A 25,344-nucleotide genomic window follows, 5' to 3' on the forward strand; every position below is an offset into this window, starting at 1 on the left:
TGTGTAATCATGATTGATGTATACATATATTTTTGTGGAAAAAAAACTGTTTTGTAAACTAGTCACTGGACAAATAAACTTATTAATTTACTTGTGATTTGGATGTAATGATAAAGTAAAAAACAACACTGTTTATGTATTGATATATATTTTTAGACAGTGGTGTGTAGACTTGAACACATTAGACCAATATATATCATGATTGAATTTATTGAAATCATAACATTTTAAATGTTCACACACAACATTATTTACATGACGTTACCGAGTGTTTTCTGAGAGTGACTTGTAAGCTCAAAACCAAGACGAACTGACACACAGTCAATGTAAAGTCGTTTATAACGTTGGGAATTTTGTTTCTAAAAGGCAATCAATCGCACACTTAAAATACACAACATCGTATCTGAGCATTTTAACACTCGTACGATGTCATCAGTGTGACAAACGTCTTGTCACGGAAGTTTGAAGGTTGACGACGGCCAAAATGGGCTCCTCATTGGCTGCTGCCTGTGACATTTAAGCAGAGAAAAAATGCCCTTAAAATGAATAATTACATTTGATCATAGTCTTTCTACATTAATTTTCTTTTACAAATCCTATGACATATTTTCATTTGAATGTATTTTGTTTTTTCACCAAACTGGATGTAATCTTGCACACATTTCCATATTTCAGCGTCACATGACCACTTTCCTGCCTGACCTACATAGCCCACCAATAGATTAAACCTTTTGACCACCCTCACAATTTCCAAAATGTGCCACTCTCGCCTCCAAAACATTTTCTCTATTTATAAACGGCGCATGGAAAGCCAGGTCACACTCGACACCCTTTCACAATTTGCTCCCATGCAACTTTTCGCTCACATTGCACATTATAATATATCTGCGGCAATTACCAGGTGGCCAAGAGTTGAAGTGTTTAGCGCGTCAGCCTCGCAGCTCTGGGGTCGAGGGTTCGATCTCAGGTATAGTCTTCACTGTGTGGAGTTTGCATGCTCTCCCTAGGGCTTGCGTGGGTTTTACCCGGGTCCTCCCGACTCCTCCCACATCTCAAAACCATGCATTCTATGTTAATTGCCTAACTCTAGCTACGATTGGTTGTCCTTTGTCTCATTGTGCCCGGAGATGGGCTGGCCTCGAATTCAGGACGTTGGCTGGGATAGGCTCCAGCACCCCCGCCCCCGCGAAGTCAAAAGTTAAAATCCCATGACTTACTCAAGACTCGAAGTTGAGCGGAGCTGTTTGCATTTCCGCAAGCGAAGCTGACCACGCCGCTCATTCCCGTGGAGGTTTGCTTCAAGGTCAGATTGTGGACCGTGCCCAGCTTCTCCAAGCGCACCTGGGCCGACGGGTGTAAGGTTTCCCCGTTCAGGCTCCACGTGGGCGGCTTCTGGACGGGTACCGACACCTCGCATTGGAAGCGGGCTTCGGTGGGGGCCGTGACCTCGGCGTCTTGCAGTTCTCGGACCATCAGCACGGTCTGAGCTGTGTTTCAGTGCACAAAAAAGTGAGAGGTTATTTTTTGCCATGCTGGTAGCTACTGCTCTCTTGTGGTCAGAAAAGAAACAGTTTCGCATCTGTACTTGAGCTGCAAATCTGTCCTTCATTTTGCGTTTTTGAAAGTAAATACGAATCCCTTATCGATATAATATACTATAAATATAGTGAGTGGTTAGGACCTCAACCTCACAGTTCTGGGGTCGAGGGTTCAATACCAGGTGGGTCTTGGCAGTTTGCATGTTTTCCCCAGGCTTGCATGGGTTTTCTCCGGGTATTCCGGTTTCCTCCCACATCCCAAAAACATGCATGCTAGGCTAATTGAAAACTGGAAATGGGCTCCAGGTACGAATATTATTCCGTCCGATTGGGTGGCCACTTATTCGTGCCCGAAGTCGGCCGGGATAGGCTCCAGCACCCCTTGAAAATGACAGATTGAATGTAAAATGTCTTTCTTACCTTCCACAGTGAGTTTTGCCGAGCACGTGTACTGGCCGACCTGCATGCTGTAGGTGCCGGCGTCGTCGAGCGCCACCTGCTGGATGATCAGCTTTCGGTAGCAGCCCTCGCTGCTGATCTCAAAACGTTCTGAAGGGAGGATGACGTTGCTGCCTTTGTACCAGCGGATGCTGCAGCGCGGGTTGGACACGGTGCAGTCCAACATGACGCGGGTCTTCTCCAGAGCCGTCTTGTCCTGCAGAGGTTTCACGATGCTCAGGGGAAGCTCTGGAAATTCAGGTGACCGTTTAAGTGGGAGTTGGTGAGATGAAGCGCCCTCTCCCGTGAAGATTTTTTTTTTTTTACCTTTGACCTGCAGTTTAGCAACAGAGTCGACGTGTCTGGCAACGAATTTGATCTCGCCCGAGTCCTCTGGTCGCGCATTGCACATGAGAAGAAAGTGTTTGGTCCCTGAAATGGCAAGAACGTGACAGGAAGTAGTGAGACAAGAAATTCAGATGACTATGAAACTGTAATGCTTATTTTAGGCCTTAAATATCTCAAACCTTCACAGTTATTTGAAACCTAAATGAAGGCTTAAGACAAAATATTATTGAAAACTACAGCTACAGTTCGAACTCAACATTTGTTGTTTAAAACCTGGCTCAACCCAACGTTGCAACTCCCAAAACCAGGTTTCCGATCTTAAAAACACTTTTAGAAGCCAAACTCAGGCTTCTAACTTGTAAACAATAAGTCTTCTTTGATAACCACAAACCTGGCTTGAAAGCATCATTTCAAACCCAAACCTTGGTCTAACCGACACCAGAAATGATAATCCCTAATCCACAATTTGAAACATTGACAGTTGTTATTGTTGGAATGTGTAAAACATACACAGGCTTACTGATCTGATTGGACTGATGAACCTGATTTGCATATTTGCAAATTCTTCCCTCCTTTCCACTGACCTTCTTGTCGGGTCTTGATGGTGCTGGTGGGATGAATCATCTGGCCATTTTTGTACCATTCTCCCGGCACGTCCTCCACTGAGATCTCGCAAACAAATACGGCGTTCTGATCTTCCGTGATGTTTAAATCTTCGAGGCCTTGTATGACGAGCAGTTCCCGTTCTGGAAATGGAAAAATATAGACATTATTTATGGATCCATTTTATGATGAGCTAAAGATTGCTGTTTCATCTACTAGTGTTGCATTTTGCCACCTGGTGAGGATCCCAGCAGATGGCAGTGTTGAGATACACATGATAAACAACATCAAATGATGAGCTTTTTGTTTTAAAAAAAAATTGTAGTAAAAAAGGAAAGCAGGTCTGTACAGAAAATTGAAAGAACATGAAAAGTACCCCTTTTAAAAAATATTATTCAAGATTAAAGAAAGAGAATATAAATAATAATGATTTAAAATGTGTTATTTTACAAGAGGGAATTCATATATATATATATATAATTATATATATGTATATATATGTACATATATACATGTACATATACATATATACAGATATACGTATATGTATATATGTATATATATGTGTATATATATATGTATATTGTATATATGTATATATGTATATATATATATGTATATATGTATATATATGTATATATACATATATATGTCTATGTATATATATGTATATATACATATATATGTCTATGTATATATATATACATATATTTAAACACACACACACATATATATATATATATATATATATATATATATATATATATATATATATATATATATATATATATATATATATATATATATATATATAGGCAAAAAAAAGTACAGAAACAAATTTTCTCAACAAATAGCTGTTAAATATTAAAAGCAAATTCATAGAACTGAAGTACTGAACTGGCCATTGGTCCAGTTTCCTCAATGTAATGCAAAAGTAAATGGAACTAATTTTAAATTCATATACCACATTTGCATTTATACATGTACAGCTTCTCAAAAAAGTCTCAGATATTTTGTAAATGTTCCATGAGATACCTGTATAAATTGCACTGGAATTTGTATATATTTATTTATGAGCGCACTTATTCAAAATGTTATACATCCATTCCCCAAAAAGCCAAACATATTTTACCATAGACTTCCACCGTGGCGCTGGTAGCCACTTCTCCGGCATCGCAAGTGTACATGCCCGAGTCACTGACGATACATTTGCTGATCTGAAGAAATCGCTTCCTTCCAATGGCGTAAATGCGGACATTTTTGTCGGGCTTTAGCTCACTGCCATTCTGAGGAAGCAGACAAAATAAAACAGATTCAGATTTAAGTTTTTGCTTTCAATGACACTATACTATTGATGGAGAACACAAGTTGTTGATGATAGCAAAATAATATCAACCTTCATCCATTTCACGTCCACATTGTGCCTGGAGAGTTCACATTCAATGGAGATGACGGATCCCTCGGGGAATTTATGGTCCTCTAATTTTCGAAAAATGGTCACTGGAGGTTCTGGCGGAAAGACAGAAAGGTCATAATACTGGGAAAACAAATGAAGGATGAACATCCTTCCACTTGAATTCTAACTTTTGTCAGTTTCAATTCTTTCAAATGCCATCCACAAAAGTGAAATAAGCCAACAGTTAACGTATGCTTTATTTACAATGACGACATTGTGATCCGGTTGTCACCAGGTGGATGAAAGTCTCAATACTGGGCTCAACTGGATGAATACGGAGTGACTTGGCAGGGAGTGGATTATTTGGACAGGGTGAGGTTAAACTAGCAGCTGACAGAAAAGACTGAGTAAAGCTGCTGCTTTTTATTGGGTCATGGGAGGCCATTTTTTTTTGTTTGGAACGAGACACAAAGGTGGCGGTATCCGCTCTGGCAATTTCTATCAACGAAATAGACCACGTTATCTGTTAAACTGAGCTTTAAGAAAGCTTTCTTAACTAAAATGAGGATTAATTCATACATAACTGCCATGTTTACCCCTTGTGTTTCTGCCCAGTCACTTTGAACCTGCTTATTTATGTGACCACTTATTCAATGTTGACTACTACTTATTTATTATGTTGCCTACTTATTTATTTATTATTATTTATCTGTTTGTTGTTGTTTTTACACTTTCCGACTTATTTATGTTGTGACTGCTTATGTTCACGACTTTATTTATTTGCTTATTTTTTATTACTTATGTATTAATTATTTGTTTATTTATTATGTTGACTACGTATTAATTGATTATTTATTCATGATTATTTATTTTTTTGTTTGTAGTTATTTGTGCACTTCATGACTTATTTATGTTGTGACTACTTCTTGTTGACTACTTTATTTATATATTTGTCATTAATTTGCTTATTTTGTTATTATTTATTCCTTATTTATTGATTATTTGTGCACTTTGTGGTAAAGCTTTAAATCTCATTATATTTGTATAATGAGAAAAAAAGGATTCAATTCAATTCATCATTTGATCAGCTTTTTAATTTTTTTTACTGGTTTGTGATTGACTGGCAACCAGCCCAAGGTGTTTTTAATGTATAAAAAACCCACAATGAATGGAATCATAATTGAACAAAGTTTTCCATCTTTGGACTGATTTCAATTTAGTTTTTTGTCAGGAAACTGTTGTCCAGCCAAGCCAAGCCAATGAGTCGGACCCCCGGCCCCCGCCCGTAGACGCTAAATGGGAATGGGTCACTTAGGGTCAGCAGTGTAAATCCGGGCTTAATGTTGAAATGGCCTACCCTTGACAACAAGCGTGGCAGATGTTTTCAGCTTCTCCACACAGAACACGAAGGTGGCCGTGTCTTCCACCGTCAGGTTGGAAATGGTCAAGCTGTGGACGTTGGCCTTGGCGCTCATTCGAAAATGACTGGTTAATTTGAGCTGGTTTCCGTTTCTCCACCAGGTCCCGGAGACGTTGGGATGGGACAACTGGACCTCAAAAGTGGCCGTTTCTCGCTCCACGGTTTTGACGTCCGTCAGACCTTTCGTGATGGCGATTTTGCGAGCTGAAAAGATACAAAATATTCCTTCAGAGAAGCACAGTATGGTAGGTTGCAGTCATATTCAGATGTTGACAAACTGTCCATGTTGCCAGCCCAGATTCCGTTGTTTTTTTGCATCATATAATCTGTCTAGTTAAGATATTTTAGTACGAGGCTTTACGCAAAGGCCGTCTTTGAATCTGCCAACATTTCTTATCGATTCCAACATGGACGACTATTCCCCTTGGAAAAAATGGAGTGTTTATTTTGGAGACTCGATGACAACAACCTTAGTTTTGAAGGCCAGCGTCTATATTTAGACGCAATGAGGGGAGATCCAAATTCAATGGCGCTGCCAATGGCTTGACGTCCTGACTTTTCCTCGCCCACCCGTACGAGTGTTGAAAGAAGAGAACGTTCTAAGGTCGGAGGTTCAGAGGAATTAACGCATTCTGAAGGACGTGCAGTCGTGGGAATCCATGAAATGAAAAATCAATGTCTGCTAGCAACACTTAAGGAGTTATGGTTGATTTAAAAAAAAAAAAAAAAATTACTTTGTACTTTTGAAAACAGACTGTCTAGTCCAAGGGTGTCAGACTCGGTTGGTTCGCGGGCTGCTTTAACGTCAACTCGATTTCACGTGGGCCGGACCATTTTAGATATAATATTTAGATTTTTTTTATGCATGCATATTCCGTTTTTTATAGATCTAAAACACTGTTTATTTTAGCTTTTTTTAAAATATATTTTTAGATTTTACAAAATGATTTTTGAACTAAAAACACAAAAAATGAATTAAAAAATGACAATTATTGATTTAAAAGGGGGGAAATCAGGAAATTTTATTTACATCTATACTCCATTTTAATTTGATCCTAAAACAGAAAGTCGTTGTTAAAGTAGCCTTAATGAATAAAACATATTAAGCGATTGATTTGATATCGTATAGAATGAGCATAAATATGTCATTTTCGCAAAACAGAATCCTCATTCATGACCTGATTTCAATTGATTTCTAAATATCCTGTTAGAATTTAAATAGAAGCAATGCTGTGTTCAACGTTTTTTTTCTTCGTATGATCGCTTTTTCATTGTTACCAAAGTTATCAAAATGGTTACTCTATACAATTCCCTGTAGAAATTCCCTTTTTAAATTCAATTTTAACCACAAAAACGGTAAAAGGGGGATTTCTGCAAATAAAATAAAACCTAAAAATATTGGAATTAAAAAAAAGCAAACTATTCCCTCCAATGGAGTGATTTTTTTTTTTACACTGGTCAGCTGCCAATTACTAATCATATATTTTTTCATCTTTAGCACCGAGTGTGAGTACTTGAGGCACTTGTAACCTCCAAATACGTCGTCTCAAATTGGACTTCTTCGGGGTCAGCTGTCAATGGCAATCATGTCTCGGCAAAAGTCCCCCCTCACCAACCACTCTTCCTCAGCGATCGCTTTCACGACACGCGTGTACGAAGCGTGGGCCGGCCGCGTCGTCGACGGCAACGGAGGTAAACAAACAGCGGCCACATAGCGACGACACGTGCGCGCTCACGTTCCACGGTGAGCTGGGCTTGCGTGCAGTCGTGGAGAGTCTCGCAGCTGTAGGTGCCGCGGTCCGACATGGCCACTTTGTGAATGGTGAGGCTGTGTTTGGGACCCCTGTGCTTCACATTGTACTTGGCCCCGGGGTGGATCAGGACCCCTTGCCTCATCCACTGCACTTCCGTAGATGGGAGGCTCACTTCGACCTCCAGGGTGGCCTCCCCGAATTCCTCCGCTGTAACGGGCGCCATCTTTTGGGTGAAAAGGACTTGCTGTTCTGAGAAAAAGCATTGAAACACCCAATGTCGTGTTTAGCATAAAGTAAGAGGAGATGCTATGAAGTGGTGTGTATGCTAAATTTGTGACTTTGAAAAAATAGGTACCGTATTTTTTGGACTTTAAGTCGCACCGGAGTATAAAAAATAATGCACAATGAAGAATAAAAAAGAATATATAAATCGGACTGGAGTATAAATTTCATTTTAGGGGAAGCATTTTTTTTCTTATATTTGATTGGAAACCAAAACAAACATACTTTCAAGTAAAAATAGTTAACAGGCTAAATAGGCACATGTTAACGTAACATTTACAGTTTTTCTATAACTATAGCCTAAAAAAAACTACATTAGGGGCTTTTTTTGTCAAAAAAACAACAACTAGATAATGTTTTGACTAGTTTGTTTATAACAGACAACAGTGTTTTTTATTTTTTTATTTAAACTAAAACCCCCGACTATTCTCTGTTAGAAAACAAACCGGTCAAAACATAGATAACAAAAAGACAAAATGAACTAAGTACAACTTAAAAAATACTTAAGTCGCAGGCACTATGAATTAAAGAGGCACTTGTAGTCTGGAAAATACGGTAGATTGTTGTGGGCGCTCACCTTGAACCTGGAGTTCAGCCTTTGATATCAATCCCTCCGCATCAGCTGTCACTATGCCGCTATCTGAAACCACGCAGTTGCGGATGCAGAGCGTGCGGCAGAGGCCGTTGCTGGAAACAACGGCGCGCTCATTCTGGGCGACCGCTTTGCCATTCAGGCGCCACGCAAAGCCAGCGTCCGCTGGCGAGACCACGCACTTAAAAACCACGTCTTCCCCTTCACACACCGTCATGTGACGGAGTTCCGCGATGAACTCGACGACGCGGGGCGCTGGGAACAAAGAAATCATTCCGTTATTTTCAGACGGTCCATTTTTCGTTGCCCGATCTTGGCGCCGACTTACTGTTTACGGTGACGCTGGCGTTGGTTCGGTCATCCGTGCTTTCGCAGGCGTATTCGCCCGCGTCTTCTTCGAGTACGTCGGAGATTGTAAAAGTCCTCTCTCGACCTTGCGCCCTTATTCGGTGACGGCGACTTGGCGAGATTTCCAGGCCGTCTTTCACCCACTGGACGTCTCCTTTGGGTTTATTGATCTCACATCGTAACGTGAGGCTGCCGCCCTTAAGCGACACAACGTTCTCCAGCCGCCGGATGAATTTCACTTTCATTTCTGGCAAGGAGGCGAAGAATACGATTTCACGGAAGCTAATTCGGTGACAGTATTCATCCAGGAAATATTTACGAGGGAACCCAGGAGCTCCTTTCGATGGGCGAGCGTCAAGTTCTTACCTTTGACAAAAAGAGTGAAGTTCATGTCGTCTGTGTTCGCATCGCAGATGTAGTCTCCGGAATCGGACAGCTGCAGGGGATTAATGGCTAGCTTGTGGGTGTTACCCTCACTGGAGATGTGAATGTTGTCCTTGTTCAGAAGTTGGCCATCTTTGAGCCAGCGTACATTGGCTTTGTCTCGGCTAACGATGGCGCACAGGGTTGCACTCTCGTTTTCATAGGCTAAGATTTTATTGGTGGCTTTTTTATTCAGAAACTTGATCGGGAGCTCTACAAGGCCAAGACACAAAGAGATGATATTCAGAACTTTCCATGTCATTGACATGGTATTGTGAAACAATGAATTGGCTTTGGGGGTGATCTTACCTTGCACTTCGACGATTGTGATCAGCTTGTCATCTCCGGCGTCACAAACGTATTTTCCAGAGTCGGATAATTGGAGTCCAGAGAGTACGAGCTTCCTCGTGACGTCTTGGCTGTAAATTTTAACGCGGGCGTCCGGCTCGAGTCTTTCCCCATTGCAGACCCACTCGACGGTGGCGTTTGACCTGGACACCTCACACTCTAAAATAAGTTCTTCTCCTGTTAACAAAATATGATGCTCCGGATGTCCAGAATTTCCAACAATCTTGACTGGCGGCTCTAAAAGAAAAGGCATTTGTTGTCAGTCAGTCCCTTATCGATCAAAGGAATGGCCTAATCATGAAATTACCTGCGACTGTGATATGGAAAAGCATTTTATCCTCCTCCGCGTCACAAGTGTACTCGCCCGAGTCCTCCAGTGAAGCATTTAGGACGACCAAGGACCGGAAAACACCTTGTTCCTCACTGCAGTACCGCTCAGTGTTGTCTATGGGTTGATTGTCTTTGTACCAACGGACGGTCACATTTGGTCTGGACAGTTCGCAGACTAGAATGATGTCATCTGACACAAGGAATTGCTTTTCTGTTTTGGCGTCGGTTTTCCCAATGATTTTTACGGGCACATCTGAAAACAAACAAACCATTGAGAAGACAAGCTTTTGAACTTTGAACTTAACAGGTTTACTTACCGTTCACGTTAACATGAAAGTCCATCACATCGTCTTTGGCGTCACAGATATATAATCCTGCATCCGCGAGGGTCAGCGAGTGAACGGTTAACTGACGAGCTACACCGTCTTCAACCACGGTGACGTTTTTGGAGTTTTCCACTTCTTCTCCGTTTCTCTTCCAAAGAACCAAAGCATTTGGCCTCGACACCTCGCAGTCCAGAACCAAGGTTTCATTCACCACCTTTTCGTGTCTGTTCACGATCTTCCGTGGACGGACAAAGCGAACGGGAGGCTCTGTCAACCAATTCAATGCCACGATTATTCATCTAACCTTTAAGGCAGTGAGAGATGTGATTTTCTTACCGGCTATGTTTACAAAGAAGGTCATGGAGTCATCTGTGGTGTCGCAGACGTATTCCGCGGAGTCTTTGACTGTGGTTTCAGGTATGATGAGTCGTCTGTAGACGCCATCAACTTCGAGGATGAGATTATCGCTCTCCTCGACCTCCAGTCCGTCTCGGTACCAACGGACCACCGCGTTGGGCCGTGAGATCTCGCAGCTCAGAACCATCCTCTCGGACACTTGCTGGCACAGTTCCATTTGCGGCTGACTCGGGGACACAATCTGCACCGGGGGTTCTGAATATTGAAATGTTTCGGTCAGTATAAAAATGATGGATGGCGCCAGCATTTTCAACTTTCATGTTTAACACTGATTAATATCATTCCCAATAATTGAATTCAATTATTGTGAGGGAGAATGAACCACCGTCCCAATAAATGAACTCAATTCCATACAATTATTGGTAGGGTGGTTCATTCTCATGTAAAAAACATCAAATTATCGTCTAGAATCTTAGATAGAGACGATCATTGTTCTACTTAGGATTCTTTCTTGGTCAAAGCTTTCATTCATCGTTAAATGTCTTAAAAAAACAGGAACCAACGAATGGAAACACATGAGCTCAGGGCTTTTACCTGTAATTGTGAGGTTGAAAAATATGGAATCGTCAGCTGTGTCACAAACATATTCTCCAGTATCCTCGACTCCACACTTGAGAATCTTCAATCGTCGATAAGGGCCTTCAACTTTCAGCTTGATGTTCTCGCTCTTCTGGAGTTTCTGGCCATCTTTGTACCAGCTTACCACTCCATTTGGACGGGACAGTTCGCAGCTGAGAATAATTTCATCGGGGGCATGACGGTCAAGGTGGACGTCCTCCTTGGGAAACACGATCATCACCGGAGGTTCTGGAAAGTGATGAGTGGAAATGCTCACATCAACCAATCAGATCCTTCCATTTCAAGACATTTTTCTTACCTCGAATGTTGACCTTGAACGCCACAGCGTTGTCTCCCGCACGGCACGTGTACATTCCCGAATCGGACAACTGGGCGGTTTCGATGGCGAGATTCCTCACGGTGGCTTCGGCTCGCATCGTAAAATTGCCGCCAGGTTGGATCTCGGCGCCGTCCTTGTACCACTGGACCACCGCGTCGTCTCTGGACACTTTGCACGACAGACTGAGCGGTGATTTTTCCACCACGCTTTTGAAAAGCTCCTCTTCTGGGATGTCGGCAAAGGTTATCGGCGGGGCTGTAAAAACGAGGCAGGTCGTAAACATGAAGTTCACGCTTTAAGGTGCGCTCGATTCGCTCGTGTCGCAGTTTAGACATGCGATGGTCAATTGTTTTTATTCCACACTTCATTTTTTTTTTTTATCACCACTTCACATGACCGTTAGAAATGAAGGTTAATTCCACTTGAAGCAATGGCGTGTGAATGGCTTTGTCTTAAAAGCTGCAATGGAAGGGGAAATCAACACCCAATTTCCGGGTTAATTGGGGAACCTGGGGGTGAAGGAGCTGGGAGTGAGATGAAATTAGAGCCCATGGAGCCATGATTTTAATTGTGAAAGGGATTGGAGGTTGTAGCAGAGTGTCGAATTCTACAATCTTGAAAAGAAAAAGCTATGCATATCACCTTTCACCTCTGCATAGCAATCGTCGGACTGCGATTGGTCGTCATTTTGACAACGGTACTCCGCAGAAAGTGAAGACACGGCTGAATCCAGTTCAGGTGTCCTTTTCAGGCCTTCCCAATCAATCTTTGCGGCGGATTTGGGAAAGTATTTTACTCCGTCCTCATGCAAGCTGGGGAGGCCTGTGGAGTCTGAGCCCTCGCGCCGCATTTTTTCTTTATCGCCCGCTCGAGGCGACTGCTTGGCTGTAACTTCTGGAACAGCTGAGAATGAAATCAGTGCTACCAGAATATCAGAGCTTCAGCATTTCACCAACCACACTTGGATCTGCCGTTTACATCCAGGTACAACTGGATTATCGTTATATCAAGGACGGCAATTAAAAAAAAACATTGGTGGGGCCGGCTAACATGCAATTCAGTTGATCTGACATTGGGTTGATAACACCAGTTAGACCACATGTGTCAAAATGGCGGCCCGGGGGCCAAATCTGGCCCGCCGCATCATTTTGTGTGGCCCGGGAAAGTAAATCATGAGTGCCGACTTTCTGTTTTAGGATCAAATTAAAATGAAGTGTATAGATGTATATTGAATTTCCTGATTTCCCCCTTTTATATCAATAATTGTCATTTTTTTAATCCATTATTTCTGTGTTTATAGTTCAAAATCATTTTGTAAAATCTAAAAATATATTTTAAAAAAAGCTAAAATAAACATGGTTTTAGATCTATAAAAAACTGAATATTCAGGGCTTTTAATCCAGTTCTTATAATCTATTTATAAAAAAAAAAAATCTAAATATTATATCTAAAATGGTCCGGCCCACATGAAATCAAGTTGACGTTAAAGCGGCCCGTGAACCAACCCGAGTCTGACACACTTGAGTTAGACCAAAACAAACCAAACAGCAGGTCAAAAAAGTGAGAGAAATGTTTTTAAAATGAACACTGCAGGAATTTCACTCCTCGGAATTAAGACGCTTGGACCTACCAGCGGGTACGCGAGTAGTTTTAGTTGCACAGAAAAACCCAAAAGGTTAATACTAATGACCAAAATCTGTAAATCACCTGCAACATCCACCTTGAATTCTACGCGGTCATCTGCAGAATCACAGCTGTACACCCCAGAGTGTCTGACTTGTGCAGCTTTAATAACCAACGCTCTCAAAGTCTCTTGGTTTTGGATTTCAAAATCGCTTTTGGGAATCAGCTGCCCACCGTCCTTGTGCCACTGGACTTGGGCACTTGGCGCTGACACTTCACACTGCATCTTAACTGGGGAGCCCGTTTCTACCAATTTGTTCCTTTCTCCGTCTGGAATTGCTGCAAACTTTACAGGAGCAGCTGGTAAGTGGAAAAGATTTGGATGAGAGAAAAGATGGTGAAGAAGAGAAAGTTAATAGTGAACTTTTCCTCAAAATCGAACTCAAGCGAATCCCACCTCGGACGTCTACATGGAATGTCACGACATCTTCCGCGAGTTTACAGCCGTAAAGCCCCGAGTCCGACGTTTTGGCAGAATGGATGATTAATTTTCTCAGGCCGCCGTCTCGTTTCATGTCCAGGCCAGTTTTGCAAAAGAGGTCAACCTCATCTTTAACCCAGGAAACCTGGGCCACTGGATCCGATACCTCGCACTGGAGAATAATCGGAGAGCCAGCTTCAACCGTTCTGCTTTTTTCCGATTCCGGGACCGGCGTAATATGCGGCAATCGGCCTGAGAGTGAAGAACAACGTGAGCTTTGAATACGCTGCCCGATAGCTGTACCTGGACAGCAAAAAAAACTCGTAACGTTCACCTTTTACGTCCACTTGGAATGTGACAGCGTCATCGGCTGTGGCGCATTCGAACGTGCCACTATGCGTGCTTTCAGCCGAAGGGATAAGAAGGGTTCTTTTGCGACCCTCATTTCGCATCTCCAAATTGCTTTGTTGCTGTAGTTTGACGCCGTCCTTGTACCAGTCAACCGCAGAGTCTTGAGAGACTTCACAGCTGAGGACAATAGGACAGCCATCTTGGACGCTCTTGTTCCTGTCAGCCTCTTGAAGCTCCGAGAACTTTACGGGAAGAGCTATATGTTTAAGAATGATAAAGTGTGTCATCATAGAGTGAGGAATGTGGGAAATATATATTTTAAAAAGGGTGGGAGTGAAACAGGGATGCATCACTTGACTTGAGCGGAAAAAATAAGTCCGAGTTTGAGGAAAGAAGACGGATTGAAATGTAATTTGAAGATGATGTTATCTCAAAAGAGTCGTCTGCCACAATGTTTGTTGTCGATTTGCCATAAAAGAATGTAAATGAATACATTTGATGTTCAACTTGAACGTCAATATGCCAATAACCTTTTTAATAGTATTGACCAATAATGCCTTTTAAGTCTATTTCTTAGGATATATATGACTTAAAATACTACATCTCATTTCAGCTTTCTTCTCAAACTAAATATATTAATTTGTCTATATAGTAAAAGTGGGATCTGTGCCATAATCGTAGGAGCAAAAAAATACACGTGTTTTTCGTTGTTTCTGCAAAGACATTCTTTGAACAAGAACCATATCTAAAGTTATATTATTCAAATAGTTGACCAAAGCTCGTTTTCAAAGCGTAGCAAAGCACATTTGGTCGGAAATATAAACAAGCATTGTGCAGCGTGCGAAACCAGTCAAGACTCTTGAGCGTCACCTTTTACTTGCACAGTGAACTGGACGTCGTCGTCCGTGGACTCACAACAGTATAGGCCAGAATGAGCCACCTCGGTAGAAGGTGTAACTAAAGATCTCAAATTATCCGTTGAATGGATGTCTATGGCAGTTTGAAGGGTGGGCTTTGTTCCGTCTTTGTACCACGTGACTTGGCCACTGGCTTCGGACAGCTCGCATTGCAGAGCAACAGGACAGACCGCCACGACTGTCGGTTTTTGCTCGGCTTCTGTTATAGCCGATAATGTCTGAAGTGGAACTAAAGGATGGAATGCAAAACGCAAATTAGTTTAGAAAACCTATTTGCTGTACGGACCAAATATCAGAAATCACAATCAGGAACAAAAAAAAAACTCTATGGCAGTGTGTTTTGATGTAGTCTACGTATTTTTCACAGAAAAGCTCCACCTGTAGAGTGCGTTCTAATAGGTCTAGTTTAGTCAAGCCTTTCCTTACATATTGCCGGTACTATTTTGATTGCCATGTATTTATTTTTGGTTAGTATTCGCAGGGTCATGCTAGTCAGGAATTTGATGGAAAATGATTTGAGGAACCCGTTCAATTCGGGTACACAAATGTTAACTTTCCACTCAAGTCATGATGAATCCGTGTTCCTGTGACATGCAAGCAAAAAGCTTATAAACAACTAAAACCCAACAGAGGTCCACACCTACTTTAGCTGGACAACATCTGTGTTTTTGCTTTTTTTGGTCCACCATCCATCTTTACCTTTGATCATATTGAAATGCACCATTTTCCTTGAACAGTTCGGCACATCATTTATGTCTCAGAGGCAAAGACGATACAAATTTTAGTGAGAAATTGCGCGAACGCAAGACATTAGTACAGATGACTTGATGTGTAAAGAGATTTAGTGCAAGAACATGGTGGGTTAGCAAGAAATGCCAGTATTAAAATATGCGTTTTAAGCAGTCCATCCAGCAGGAGAGGACAATCTCTGCTGATGCCCAATTTCTTTCTGATAGTTGTCGGGTTTTTTGGGCTACTGGAGGTCTGCTCTTTGCACAAGACACTTTCAGGGACATTGACATGGATGTCAGGGTTGGGGGAAAGAGTTCAAAGCAGTATGGAAAACAAGGGCAGGTGGGTAAAGGTCTCAGAGCGCAGGGGAAAGTAATAAAAGCAAAAAATAATAATCCACGGTACCTTACTTGTAAGTGATAAACGGTTTGTACAATTAAAAGAAAATTGAATGTACACATTCTTGCCTGACAAAAATACATGTTCACCTTCAAGATCCACTTGAAATGGTTTAGCCTCATCTGTGGTCTCACAGCCGAAAAGCCCCGCATCCGTCAGCGTGGCAGAATGCAAAACCAGTTCTTTTATTGAACTGTCCACCGGCGTGTCTTGGCCACCCTCTTTGGGTTTTGTCATGTCGTCCTCGTACTGAGTGACTACCTCGTTTGGAGTTGTTAGTGAATGAGGCAGAACTACGGGTATGGCCACGGGCTCGTCCACTTCCACAGACTCAATCGTCTCAGTCTGACACAATGTTGCAATTTTCACAGGTGAAGCTGGAGATGTTTTGAGGTACATTGAGAAAAACATGGCATCACTATCACTGATTCAGCAAAACAAATGACCATACACAAATATACACAATGTAGGAATCTGTAGTAAATTTACGAACTTTAAACTATAGTTGCATGACGTAAAATATTACTTAGCAGTTTACAATTTGATCCGACATATCCGCTAACTGTTTAAATCACCTTCAACAGCCACCTTATTTGGCGTCACATTGCTGTGACTGTCACATGTCCTCGACTGATCCCTCTCCTCTGATTGGATGCTTGACGGCTGCTTGAAACAAGTAGAACCTGAAACTTGCATTGGCAATACTTGTCCAGAGTTCTGGTTTATGTGCACTTGGTCCTTCTCAGCCTCCGTGTCGTGGTGACAAGTTGTCAGTCCTGTTGCTTCCAGCATGGATTGACAATGCTGGGTTATCACAGAGCATTCTCCTTGACGGACCTCATCCGGTCCAAACAATGGAGAATGGACTTCAGACTTTCCTTTTGACTGGACGATTTCTGGGAGTGAAACTTCAGACAGTTTCATGGATCCACAAGGTGTCGTATCAAGCATCTCATTCTGTGCTGTTGAAATCAACTCTGATTGGTGAATATCAGGCTGGAAAGAATTGATGTGGTTGCCTGAACTGAGTAGTTGAGTCTGGATGCAATTAAGAAGATTATTTGTCAGGAAGTCTGGGCACTCTGTGGGATAGCAAGCCTCGTCTTCTTGGTCTTTTGTAGACTGTAACGTTCTCAAAGAGTCTCTTGTAGACTGTAACGTTCTCAAAGAGTCTCTTGTAGACTGTAACGTTCTCAAAGAGTCTCTTGTAGACTGTAACATTCTCAAAGAGTTCTCTGTTTGGGGACTTTTTGCAGTGTGGCATAAACTGTCTAACCGGGCAGGCGGAGTCTCTATGGTTTTTGTTAAGTGCCTTGACTGTGGAGTGCAAGTCTTTACGGTGTTGTCTGCGTCTGATACGAGAATATTCAGAGTTGAGCTACAGTGATCTTCTAACTGGGTAGAAATGTTCTTGATATCAATTTTCTCTGATTCGGTTTTTGTATTCCGCTGGAAATGACAATGTTCGGATGGGACTGCCGTCTGCAAGGAGGTCGTGAACTGTTCCGAAATCTCAGAGTCTTCCGCCTTCTGTCTATGGAGAAACGGGACATCACCTCGGGATTCTTGGTTACGCGAAACGTTGTCGTGTGTTTTAAGTTTCATTAGCGACGGCTTTACTGGATTGTAGTGGAATCGAGATTTAATGGTTGAGTGTTTTTGTGGATCTTTAGCGTGTTTTTTGTCTTCAAATAAAATCCCGCCAGTCGCGTATTTGTTGCTTGACGGAGGAGTTTCAGTTTTGTACATGGAATGTTCTTCGTATGTCAGAGTATCTTTCTTCTCGCCGCTGGAGTCGACAGACTTGGCCTTTGAGGGAATGCACTTGGGATCAGTCAAGTTGATCTTCTCTTGTTCAGAGGCAAACCTTGGCAGTGTGGCTACAAGCAGAAAGGTTCAGTGGTTGTTGGTCTCAACGATTCTCCTCACAACAGAATTTCATTGACATCATTGCGGGTTAGGATGGAGTTATGAGGGGGAATCCATTGCAATGTCAAACAAGATGGTCGACCAGGTTTGGTCTGAAATTCAGTTCTTACAGTTTCCCCGACAAAACTATCGTACCTAAATTGCAAGAACTACCTCACCCATTTGTTTTAAGATACACATTGCTTTGCGTTAATAAGACCTCGTTGTCATTGCAACGGTGCAAAGAGTTTTGAGGATCTGGTGATGTGTGATGCGGCGAATGAGCTTTACCAGACAAAAGCGGAATTGGAAGAGCAAGCGTCGATTATCGCCAACAATGAAATGACAGACAGCACGAATATTAGTTTGAACAACTAAACTACATAACCACTCATCCGGAACACAAACGACAGGAGATAAAAGATGACAACAAAGATGACAAGATGGCATGAAGCAAATTCAAGCTTGATGGGCAGGTTGGGGCAAGTGCCTCCGATGATTGAGCAAAGATTGCAACACCACTATTGTTAGCGGCAGTTATGATAAAATGGAGGGCTGATGTTGAAATATATTAAATCACCTTTGACATCCGCAGTGATTTGGGCAGATGCTTCAGAAAGCTGACCAATCTCACCACCATAGTGACACTGCTCTTCTGTTTGGACAAAGCCAAAGAGAAAACAATGAGCGTGGTATTTCCCTTCTCCAAACATAATATTTGAATTACGACGACCTTTTATGTCCGCATTTAACTCTGTATCTGCAGGTGTTTCACAGCTAAAACTCGCAACAGTACATGAGTCAAATGTGACTGGAGGTGGAAAGGCTTGTATGCCTTTCTCGGGTTCGAGGACAGTTTCCATTTTGGGGTAGATTGGAGTTCCGTCTTTGTACCAACAAGCTTTGGCAACAGGGTCTGAAATCTCAAATTGTTGCACTATTGGGCAGCGCTCGTCAGCGGGCTTGGCCCTCTCAACATCTGGACCATTTGTCATAGATGGCACTATGGACAATCATTGAGGGCGGAGCGTTAGAAAAAAGTGGCTTCAGAAAAAAAAACTTGCATATTCACTTGGTACAAGAACAACAAACACAAATCGAAAGCCAAGACTGAAGTCAGTTAGTCACTCAGTACTAAAGAGAAAGGACAAACACAATCACCTTCAGGTTTTACGACTAACGGAGCAATATCATCTGCTGTCGCACAGTAGTATGCTCCAGAATTTGATGGATGACTTGGTTCAATAATAAGAATCTTCTTTATGTCTTCTGTTCCAGAGCATTTTTCAGAATCGGATACTGTAGCTTTAGCTACTTTGGGTGATTCCTCCGCCTTAAGCGGACAATGACTCTCAGGGTCCGAAATTTCACATGGCGTTTCGAAGGAGTAGGGAGTCTCGAGGGATTGTCGCTCCACAAACTTCGAAGATGGGGGTGACGACAGCGCAGAAGGAGCTAAAGGTGATGACTCAGATCATAAATGTGGATAAACATGTGCGTACATTTCCATTTTGTACTCGAATTAAGAGAGGTGAGTTTAAACGGTGAATGTCTTAGGACTAGAAGGGATCATTTTCACAAATAGAAATTAGTTTGACAACACTGAAAGAAACCGTTAAAACACAATTTGACGCAAGGGACGGATACACAGTTAGTTAGTCATTGTTTAAAGACACCTTGAAAAAGTGTAAGAGTTAATCAAAGTATAATCACCTCTCTTTTCCACAGTCAGGTGGATGGTTTCATCAGACGTTTCACAGCTGTGTTGCACAAGCTCGGCAGAAGGGTCAACGACTCTCCTCAAAGAGCCATTAGAGGTCTGTATGTCCTGCTCTTTGTGTGGGAAGAGCTTTACGCCATTTTTATAACACTGTGCAGGTACAGTGGCGTCTGCAACCTCACATTCCAGAACCAAAGGTTCGCCCATTTCAAAGGACTCGGTTCTCTTAACGTTGACGTTATTGCAGGGCATTGCAGGTTTTGCTAGCATTGGACATTCAGAAAGCGGAATAAATACCTTCAAGAATCAATTGCTCAACTATAATCCAATAGTATACAGTTGCAGCAGGAAAACAACTCGAAACAAGAGATGAGTTTAAAAAACAAGACGAAGAAGATAAAACAAACCTTTAATCTCGACTTGAAAGTCTATGGCGTCATCTTTTGTTGTACATCGGTACAAACCAGAGTGAAGCAGCTCTGCAGACTGAATAACTAAACTCCTCGTGGTTCCGTCCATCTGGATAGCTAACTCTGAATCCGAAAAAAGCTGCGCTCCATCTTTATACCAGCAAACGTGGGCGTCGGGATCCGAAACCACACACCGGAGTACAAAAGGACCCCCCGCTTCGATCGACTTGGTCCTCATTTCTTCAGAAAGTGGGTAGAACTTCACCGGCGGAGCTACAGATATAGTTCAATATCTAATATCAAAATCTATCTATTGAACCGATTCCAAGAAATGGTCAGTGAAGCAACATGGCGCAAGTTTTACAATCAGCTGCTTTGCTTGCGAAGCCATTTTAACTTTGCTTCGTCTATAATCACCTTTGATGTTCACATTGAACGTGACGGCGTCACCCTTCGTCTTGCAGCTGTATAAGCCAGAGTGGTAAAATTCAGCCGTAGGGATAAGCAACTTCCTCAGAAGTCCATCCGCTTGAATGTTTACTCCACTTTGAGGGAAGAGCTTTGAGCCGTCTTTGTACCATTGCACCTGGGCATCGCGGTCTGACAGCTCGCAACGTAAAAGAATAGGAGAACCCGCGTGGACAGTTTTGATCCTTGCTGCATCGGGAATGGCTGAAAACCTCACAGATGGGGCTATGGGTATTTAGATATGGTCAATTACTTCAACTTATTTTTAAAAAGCAGCAAAAGAAGTCAGCAGGCACATTTTGTTGTTTCAACTCCACCGCATTGCAAGTAGAACTGGCACTTACCCTCGACTTCCACGTTGAACCTTATCACATCGTCGATGGCGTCGCAGCAGTACACTCCGGAATGTGAGAACTCTGCTGACTGGATGACGATCCTCCTCATGGTACCCTCTGACTGGATGTGAAGACCATCTGTCGTCTGTAATTCCATCCCGTTCTTGTACCAGTTGACTGGAGCCGCCGGGTCTGAGAGCTCGCAGTAGAGCACGATGGGGTTCCCAATTTCAACAAATTTGTTCCGGTCCATTTCTGACATGAGTGAAAACTTGACGAGTGGAGCTGTGAGTTTGAAATATTTCAAAATCGTGATTAAAATGGTGAGAAATCCTCAATGTAAGACAACTAAAACTCGTAGATGATAGCATAGCTATTTGAGAAACTCACCTTGAATGTACAGCGCCGCCGAGTCCCGTATGCCGTAAGCGACAAATGTTATTTCCCCTCCATTTTCTTTGTCTCGAACGCACTGGATTCGAAGCGTCTGGTGCGTTCTCGAGCGGCGCATGGAAAATCGCTCGTCATCTTGAAGTTGGGTGCCGTTTAGAAACCACGAGCCAATAACAGATGCCGATAATTCGATGGTAAAGACTGCATCTTGCCCTTCTGGAACTAGTGCGTCTTGTAAAGCGGTTTGTATCCTGGCTACTGGAACTGAAGAAGGAAATAATTAGACATAACATGAGAATTGATCTGGACTAAACTTACCCAGGTGCACTGCTTTAGGGAACTCCACATTGTTGCTCTTTCCATATTTGTTGACACTGCAAATCCGGAATCGATAGTCCGCCTCGCAAGGCACGCTATCGCCGAGAATCTCCACCGAGGTGGCCGAGTCAGTGGTCAGACACTGTAGCCACTCTTGGGAACCCGTCCCCACTTCTTGTCGCTCCAGTACGTAACCAGAAGGAGGGTTCTTGCGTGAATCCTGGGCTGGAGTCCAGGAAAGAAGCGCTGCATTCGCACGCTCCGTATTGATCTGCACTCCCACTGGACAACTTGGAGGACAGTGTTTGGCCGCTGAAAGCATATGAATTAGTAAATTGATTGGCTAAATTCTGGTTCTGTTTGTTAAACTCGCATGAACTAAAGCTTACCCTTCACTCTGAGCTGAGAGGAAGTCTTGGATCTCCCCACAAAGAAGGTCACAAAGCCTGAGTCTGGGGGCATCGTGTTGACAAAAACCAGAATGTGCGTTCGACCAAAGGACTTCAAGATGGTCTGATGTGTTTCACGCAGTTCCACGCCATCTTTGTACCAGTGGATGTCCATCTCTTCTTTTTCCACTTCAACACAAAACGCAGCATTCTCTCCTTCTAAAACGTCGACTTTCCTTGGAAGTTTCCGCATAATTGGACCTAAAAAATACACAAAAAAACATGTTATCAACTCATTTTTTTTTTCATGTCTTGTCCAATTGTGGCTTACCTTTGACTGCAACCTCAGCGATGCTCCGCCCACCGTCGGGCATTTCGCAAAGGTAAATCCCGTCATCGTCTACCCCGATGTCGCGGATTGTGAGTCTGCGTTTTGTTCCCCATTCCTCCATTCCATACTTAGCTCCCGGTTGTAGTCGGCGATCCTCCAGATACCACGTGATCGGGACGGAGTCCTCGGGAACTTCGCACTCGAGAACGGCCAAGTCCCGTTCCCATACCTCCAGGTCGATGAGGGGCTGCTTGAACCGCACAGGTGGCTCTAGCACCGGGAGAAGAAGAGGTCATCTTTGTTCAAATGCGCGTCCCCTTTTTAAGATTTCATATACATTTGTTTTTGAATCTAGACCTGGTGGGAAATAGGATCCACCACGTGGTCAGGCTCAGTGCTTCCTCAAGAGCTGTTCGTGACATTATGCCACTCTTGGAATGGACTTCATCATCTCATCTCGGCTTACCTTCTTGGACACCTATCTCTGATATCACCCGTGCCTCAAATGGAAGAAAATTCTATCTGAGGCCCATCACTCAGGCATTCAGGGGTGGATGATTGGTCACATGACTTGAGTCGATTAGTCACGTGGCTTGAGTCGTGTGTATCCAATTTAATAATTGGGGGATTGCTTAGTTAAATGTTATTAAAAAAATAAATACAACTCAATTTTGAAGTGTAACATATTTCCGTTGGACAGTTTAGCTAAAAGATATCTGTCAAACCCAAATTAAGTGGCTAATGTTTAAATCTCATTATAATGACAATAAAAGCATTCAAAGTGTATAGCGGATTGTTCAACCCAATTAAAAACTTGATTCGCTTGAGATTTTGTCGCAACTCAACTAGACTAAATTGATTTGGTATTTGCCATTCCAACTTACTCGATATTTGAACATTAAAAGCATTCAATTCAATTCAACATTACATTTATGCCTTGTTCATAAGTGGCTCACTGCCATCTTGGACTCACCCTTTACTGAGAGATGCACAGCACTTAAGGTTTGTCCTGCCGAATTCGAGGCCGCACACACGTAGACACCGTTATCCTTCTGTTTACAATACAGAACCTTGAGCGTAAAGTATCCTTCTCGATCCTCGTATAACAAATACCGTCTTCCGGACAGAATCAGCCTGCCGTCTTTCCTCCAAATGATTTCAGGTTTGGGTTTGCCCGTCACAAAACAGCGGAATTTGGCATGTTTGCCTTCGGTCACCGCAAACATTTTCACTCTCGTCGACTTGGTGGTCAAGTCGGTTTTGTGATTGGCGGGTAAATGGCGGATCCTCTGTTTCCCTTGGTGAGATTTTCTGTGTCCGCTACTGTAGCCGTTGCGGTTTCCGTCTTCCTCGTGTCCGGGGCCCGCGTCGACGAGCAACACGGCTCCCGCCAGGGCTTCGCCAAAGTCGTTCCTGGCTTTACACGTGTACACACCTCCGTCGGGGGCGCGAGTCTTGAAGATCTTGAGCTGGAACCATCCTCCGTCCTGGTAACTGACGCTGAAGTGAGCGCTTTCAAATATTTCGCTGAGTTTTCTGCCGTCTTTTTCCCAGGTCACCTCCGGGCGTGGGCTTCCCCAGAGTTTACAGGAGAAGACGGCATCTTCTCCTCGTCCTGCTCGAGTGGACAGAGGTTTGATGAGGAACCGTGGCTTGTTCTCCTCTCTCAACTCCAGCTCTTGTTCCTCGCCTTCCACCTTCAGTGTCGCCGCCGCGTACGTTTCGCCGATGCTGTTTTTTGCTTTGCACATGTACTGACCGCTATCCTCCATGGTAACGGCGGTGATTATCAGATTGTAAACATTCCCATCTTCAAAGACACGATATCGCCCTTGAGGGTCGATCTTCTCGTTGTTCCTCTCCCATATGACTGCTGGTCTGGGATCGCCACCGATTTGACACTTGAGGACGGCGTCGGTCCCGTTCAGCACGCCGACCTGCCTGGGATACGCCAGGAAGCGTGGCGCGCCCCCAAACACGTCCATTGTTTCCCTTTCAGTCAAATTTCAGCTCAGTTCAAGAGAGACAAATTTGACAGTTTTCGATCCGTCCCGATTTTTCTTCAGGTAGTTTCTAAAAAGGAGACAAACACACACGTTAATCCGGGTGAAAATCCACATGAAACATAACAAACATATCAATTCGAGTACACACTCCAGTAATCACTGTCATTTCGAACAAGACATTTGATTGAAAATTGACTTTTTCATGGCTGGTCTACAAATATTTCAGTCCACTGAGCACCATCTCTTCAATTTGTGGATTTCTGGAATGTGAACATGGTGTTCACAAATGATGTCGCATTGTTTGATAGGCTAAGATTGGTCATTTTGATGCCTTGCCTGACCATCCTTTGTTTGAGGGTCAGCAGCATTTGAAAATAAACAACCTGGTGGAGATGAAGTATTCTCCACATTCCACCATTGTGAACAAAATTAAATGTTACTTATTTCACTCCCTCTCCTGCATTAACTTCTTTGCTTCCAGAACTGTAGCTGACAACGACAAAAGATTTATCCGTGCTATTTTAAGCAGTCGTAGTAAGACTAGCAGTAGTCCAGTTGATATTGGAACTCATCCCTGTAACATATTATAACATTGATGGTCTAGTATGACATGCGTCTCTTCAATATGAATTTATTTGATTCCATCAATTACTCGAGATCCTCCCCTTTTAAACCAGACAGGTTGCAGTTTTATGTTGACTTTTTATTGACTTCAATACGTGAATGAGTTAACTTGAGCACCTTTTTTTGGACATAGCAAAGTCCACAGTACAAGTGAAATCCATTAAAATTAAAGTTTACGATAAGTTTAAGTTGAACTTAAATATGAGAACAGGGGAGTCGCCCTTACTATTATTACAGTAAAGAAACAATTAAAACCATCCAACGTGGACGCAAATGCGCTTCATGTTTCACACCAACAATGGTATAAATATTAGGGTTAATTGAATTTGGAGCTGTCAGCGTGACTGAAAGACAAAAGAGATTTGGGGCCGTCCGTCTCGCTGCCACAACACGCACTTAGTACAGCTGGTGCAGTTTTTTAGTGGGAAAGCGCTAAATATAGTTCCACTAAAATAAAGACTTGCGGAAGAGTGTGTCA

The 25,344-nt window shown here is 42.7% G+C and overlaps 1 protein-coding gene across 1 annotated transcript; it reads right to left on the minus strand.

The window, feature by feature from the left end:
- Window positions 1-1,191: 1,191 nt before the first annotated feature.
- obsl1b (obscurin like cytoskeletal adaptor 1b) lies at window positions 1,192-24,252 on the minus strand. Its single transcript, XM_077617681.1, has 34 exons — window positions 23,210-24,252; window positions 22,237-22,506; window positions 21,906-22,166; window positions 21,517-21,828; window positions 21,196-21,462; window positions 20,815-21,090; window positions 20,420-20,695; window positions 20,000-20,275; window positions 18,453-18,527; window positions 17,712-17,844; window positions 17,361-17,498; window positions 17,094-17,316; window positions 16,054-16,309; window positions 13,900-14,172; window positions 13,542-13,817; window positions 13,169-13,444; window positions 12,104-12,364; window positions 11,441-11,716; window positions 11,098-11,370; window positions 10,483-10,758; window positions 10,138-10,413; window positions 9,798-10,073; window positions 9,452-9,727; window positions 9,086-9,355; window positions 8,700-8,966; window positions 8,357-8,626; window positions 7,480-7,746; window positions 5,681-5,947; window positions 4,324-4,436; window positions 4,060-4,213; window positions 2,909-3,070; window positions 2,304-2,408; window positions 1,959-2,225; window positions 1,192-1,487 (listed from the first exon to the last, which is right to left on the minus strand). Exons 1-34 carry the CDS (start codon window positions 24,219-24,221, stop codon window positions 1,192-1,194), a joined length of 8,952 nt encoding a protein of 2,983 aa, XP_077473807.1. The 5' UTR covers window positions 24,222-24,252.
- Between the last annotated feature and the right edge of the window lie 1,092 nt (window positions 24,253-25,344).

This window comes from Stigmatopora argus, chromosome 13, assembly GCF_051989625.1.
Source record: "Stigmatopora argus isolate UIUO_Sarg chromosome 13, RoL_Sarg_1.0, whole genome shotgun sequence".
Taxonomy (NCBI): Eukaryota; Metazoa; Chordata; class Actinopteri; order Syngnathiformes; family Syngnathidae; genus Stigmatopora; species Stigmatopora argus.

Coding starts and splice junctions, on each gene's coding strand:
- obsl1b (XM_077617681.1), bottom strand. CDS start 24,221: ATGGACGTGTTTGGGGGCGCGCCACGCTTCCTGGCGTATCCCAGGCAG. Junction 22,167..22,236: donor CGCTGAGGTTGCAGTCAAAG/GTAAGCCACAAT, acceptor TGTATTTTTTAG/GTCCAATTATGCGGAAACTT. Junction 10,074..10,137: donor CTTTCATGTTAACGTGAACG/GTAAGTAAACCT, acceptor GTTTGTTTTCAG/ATGTGCCCGTAAAAATCATT.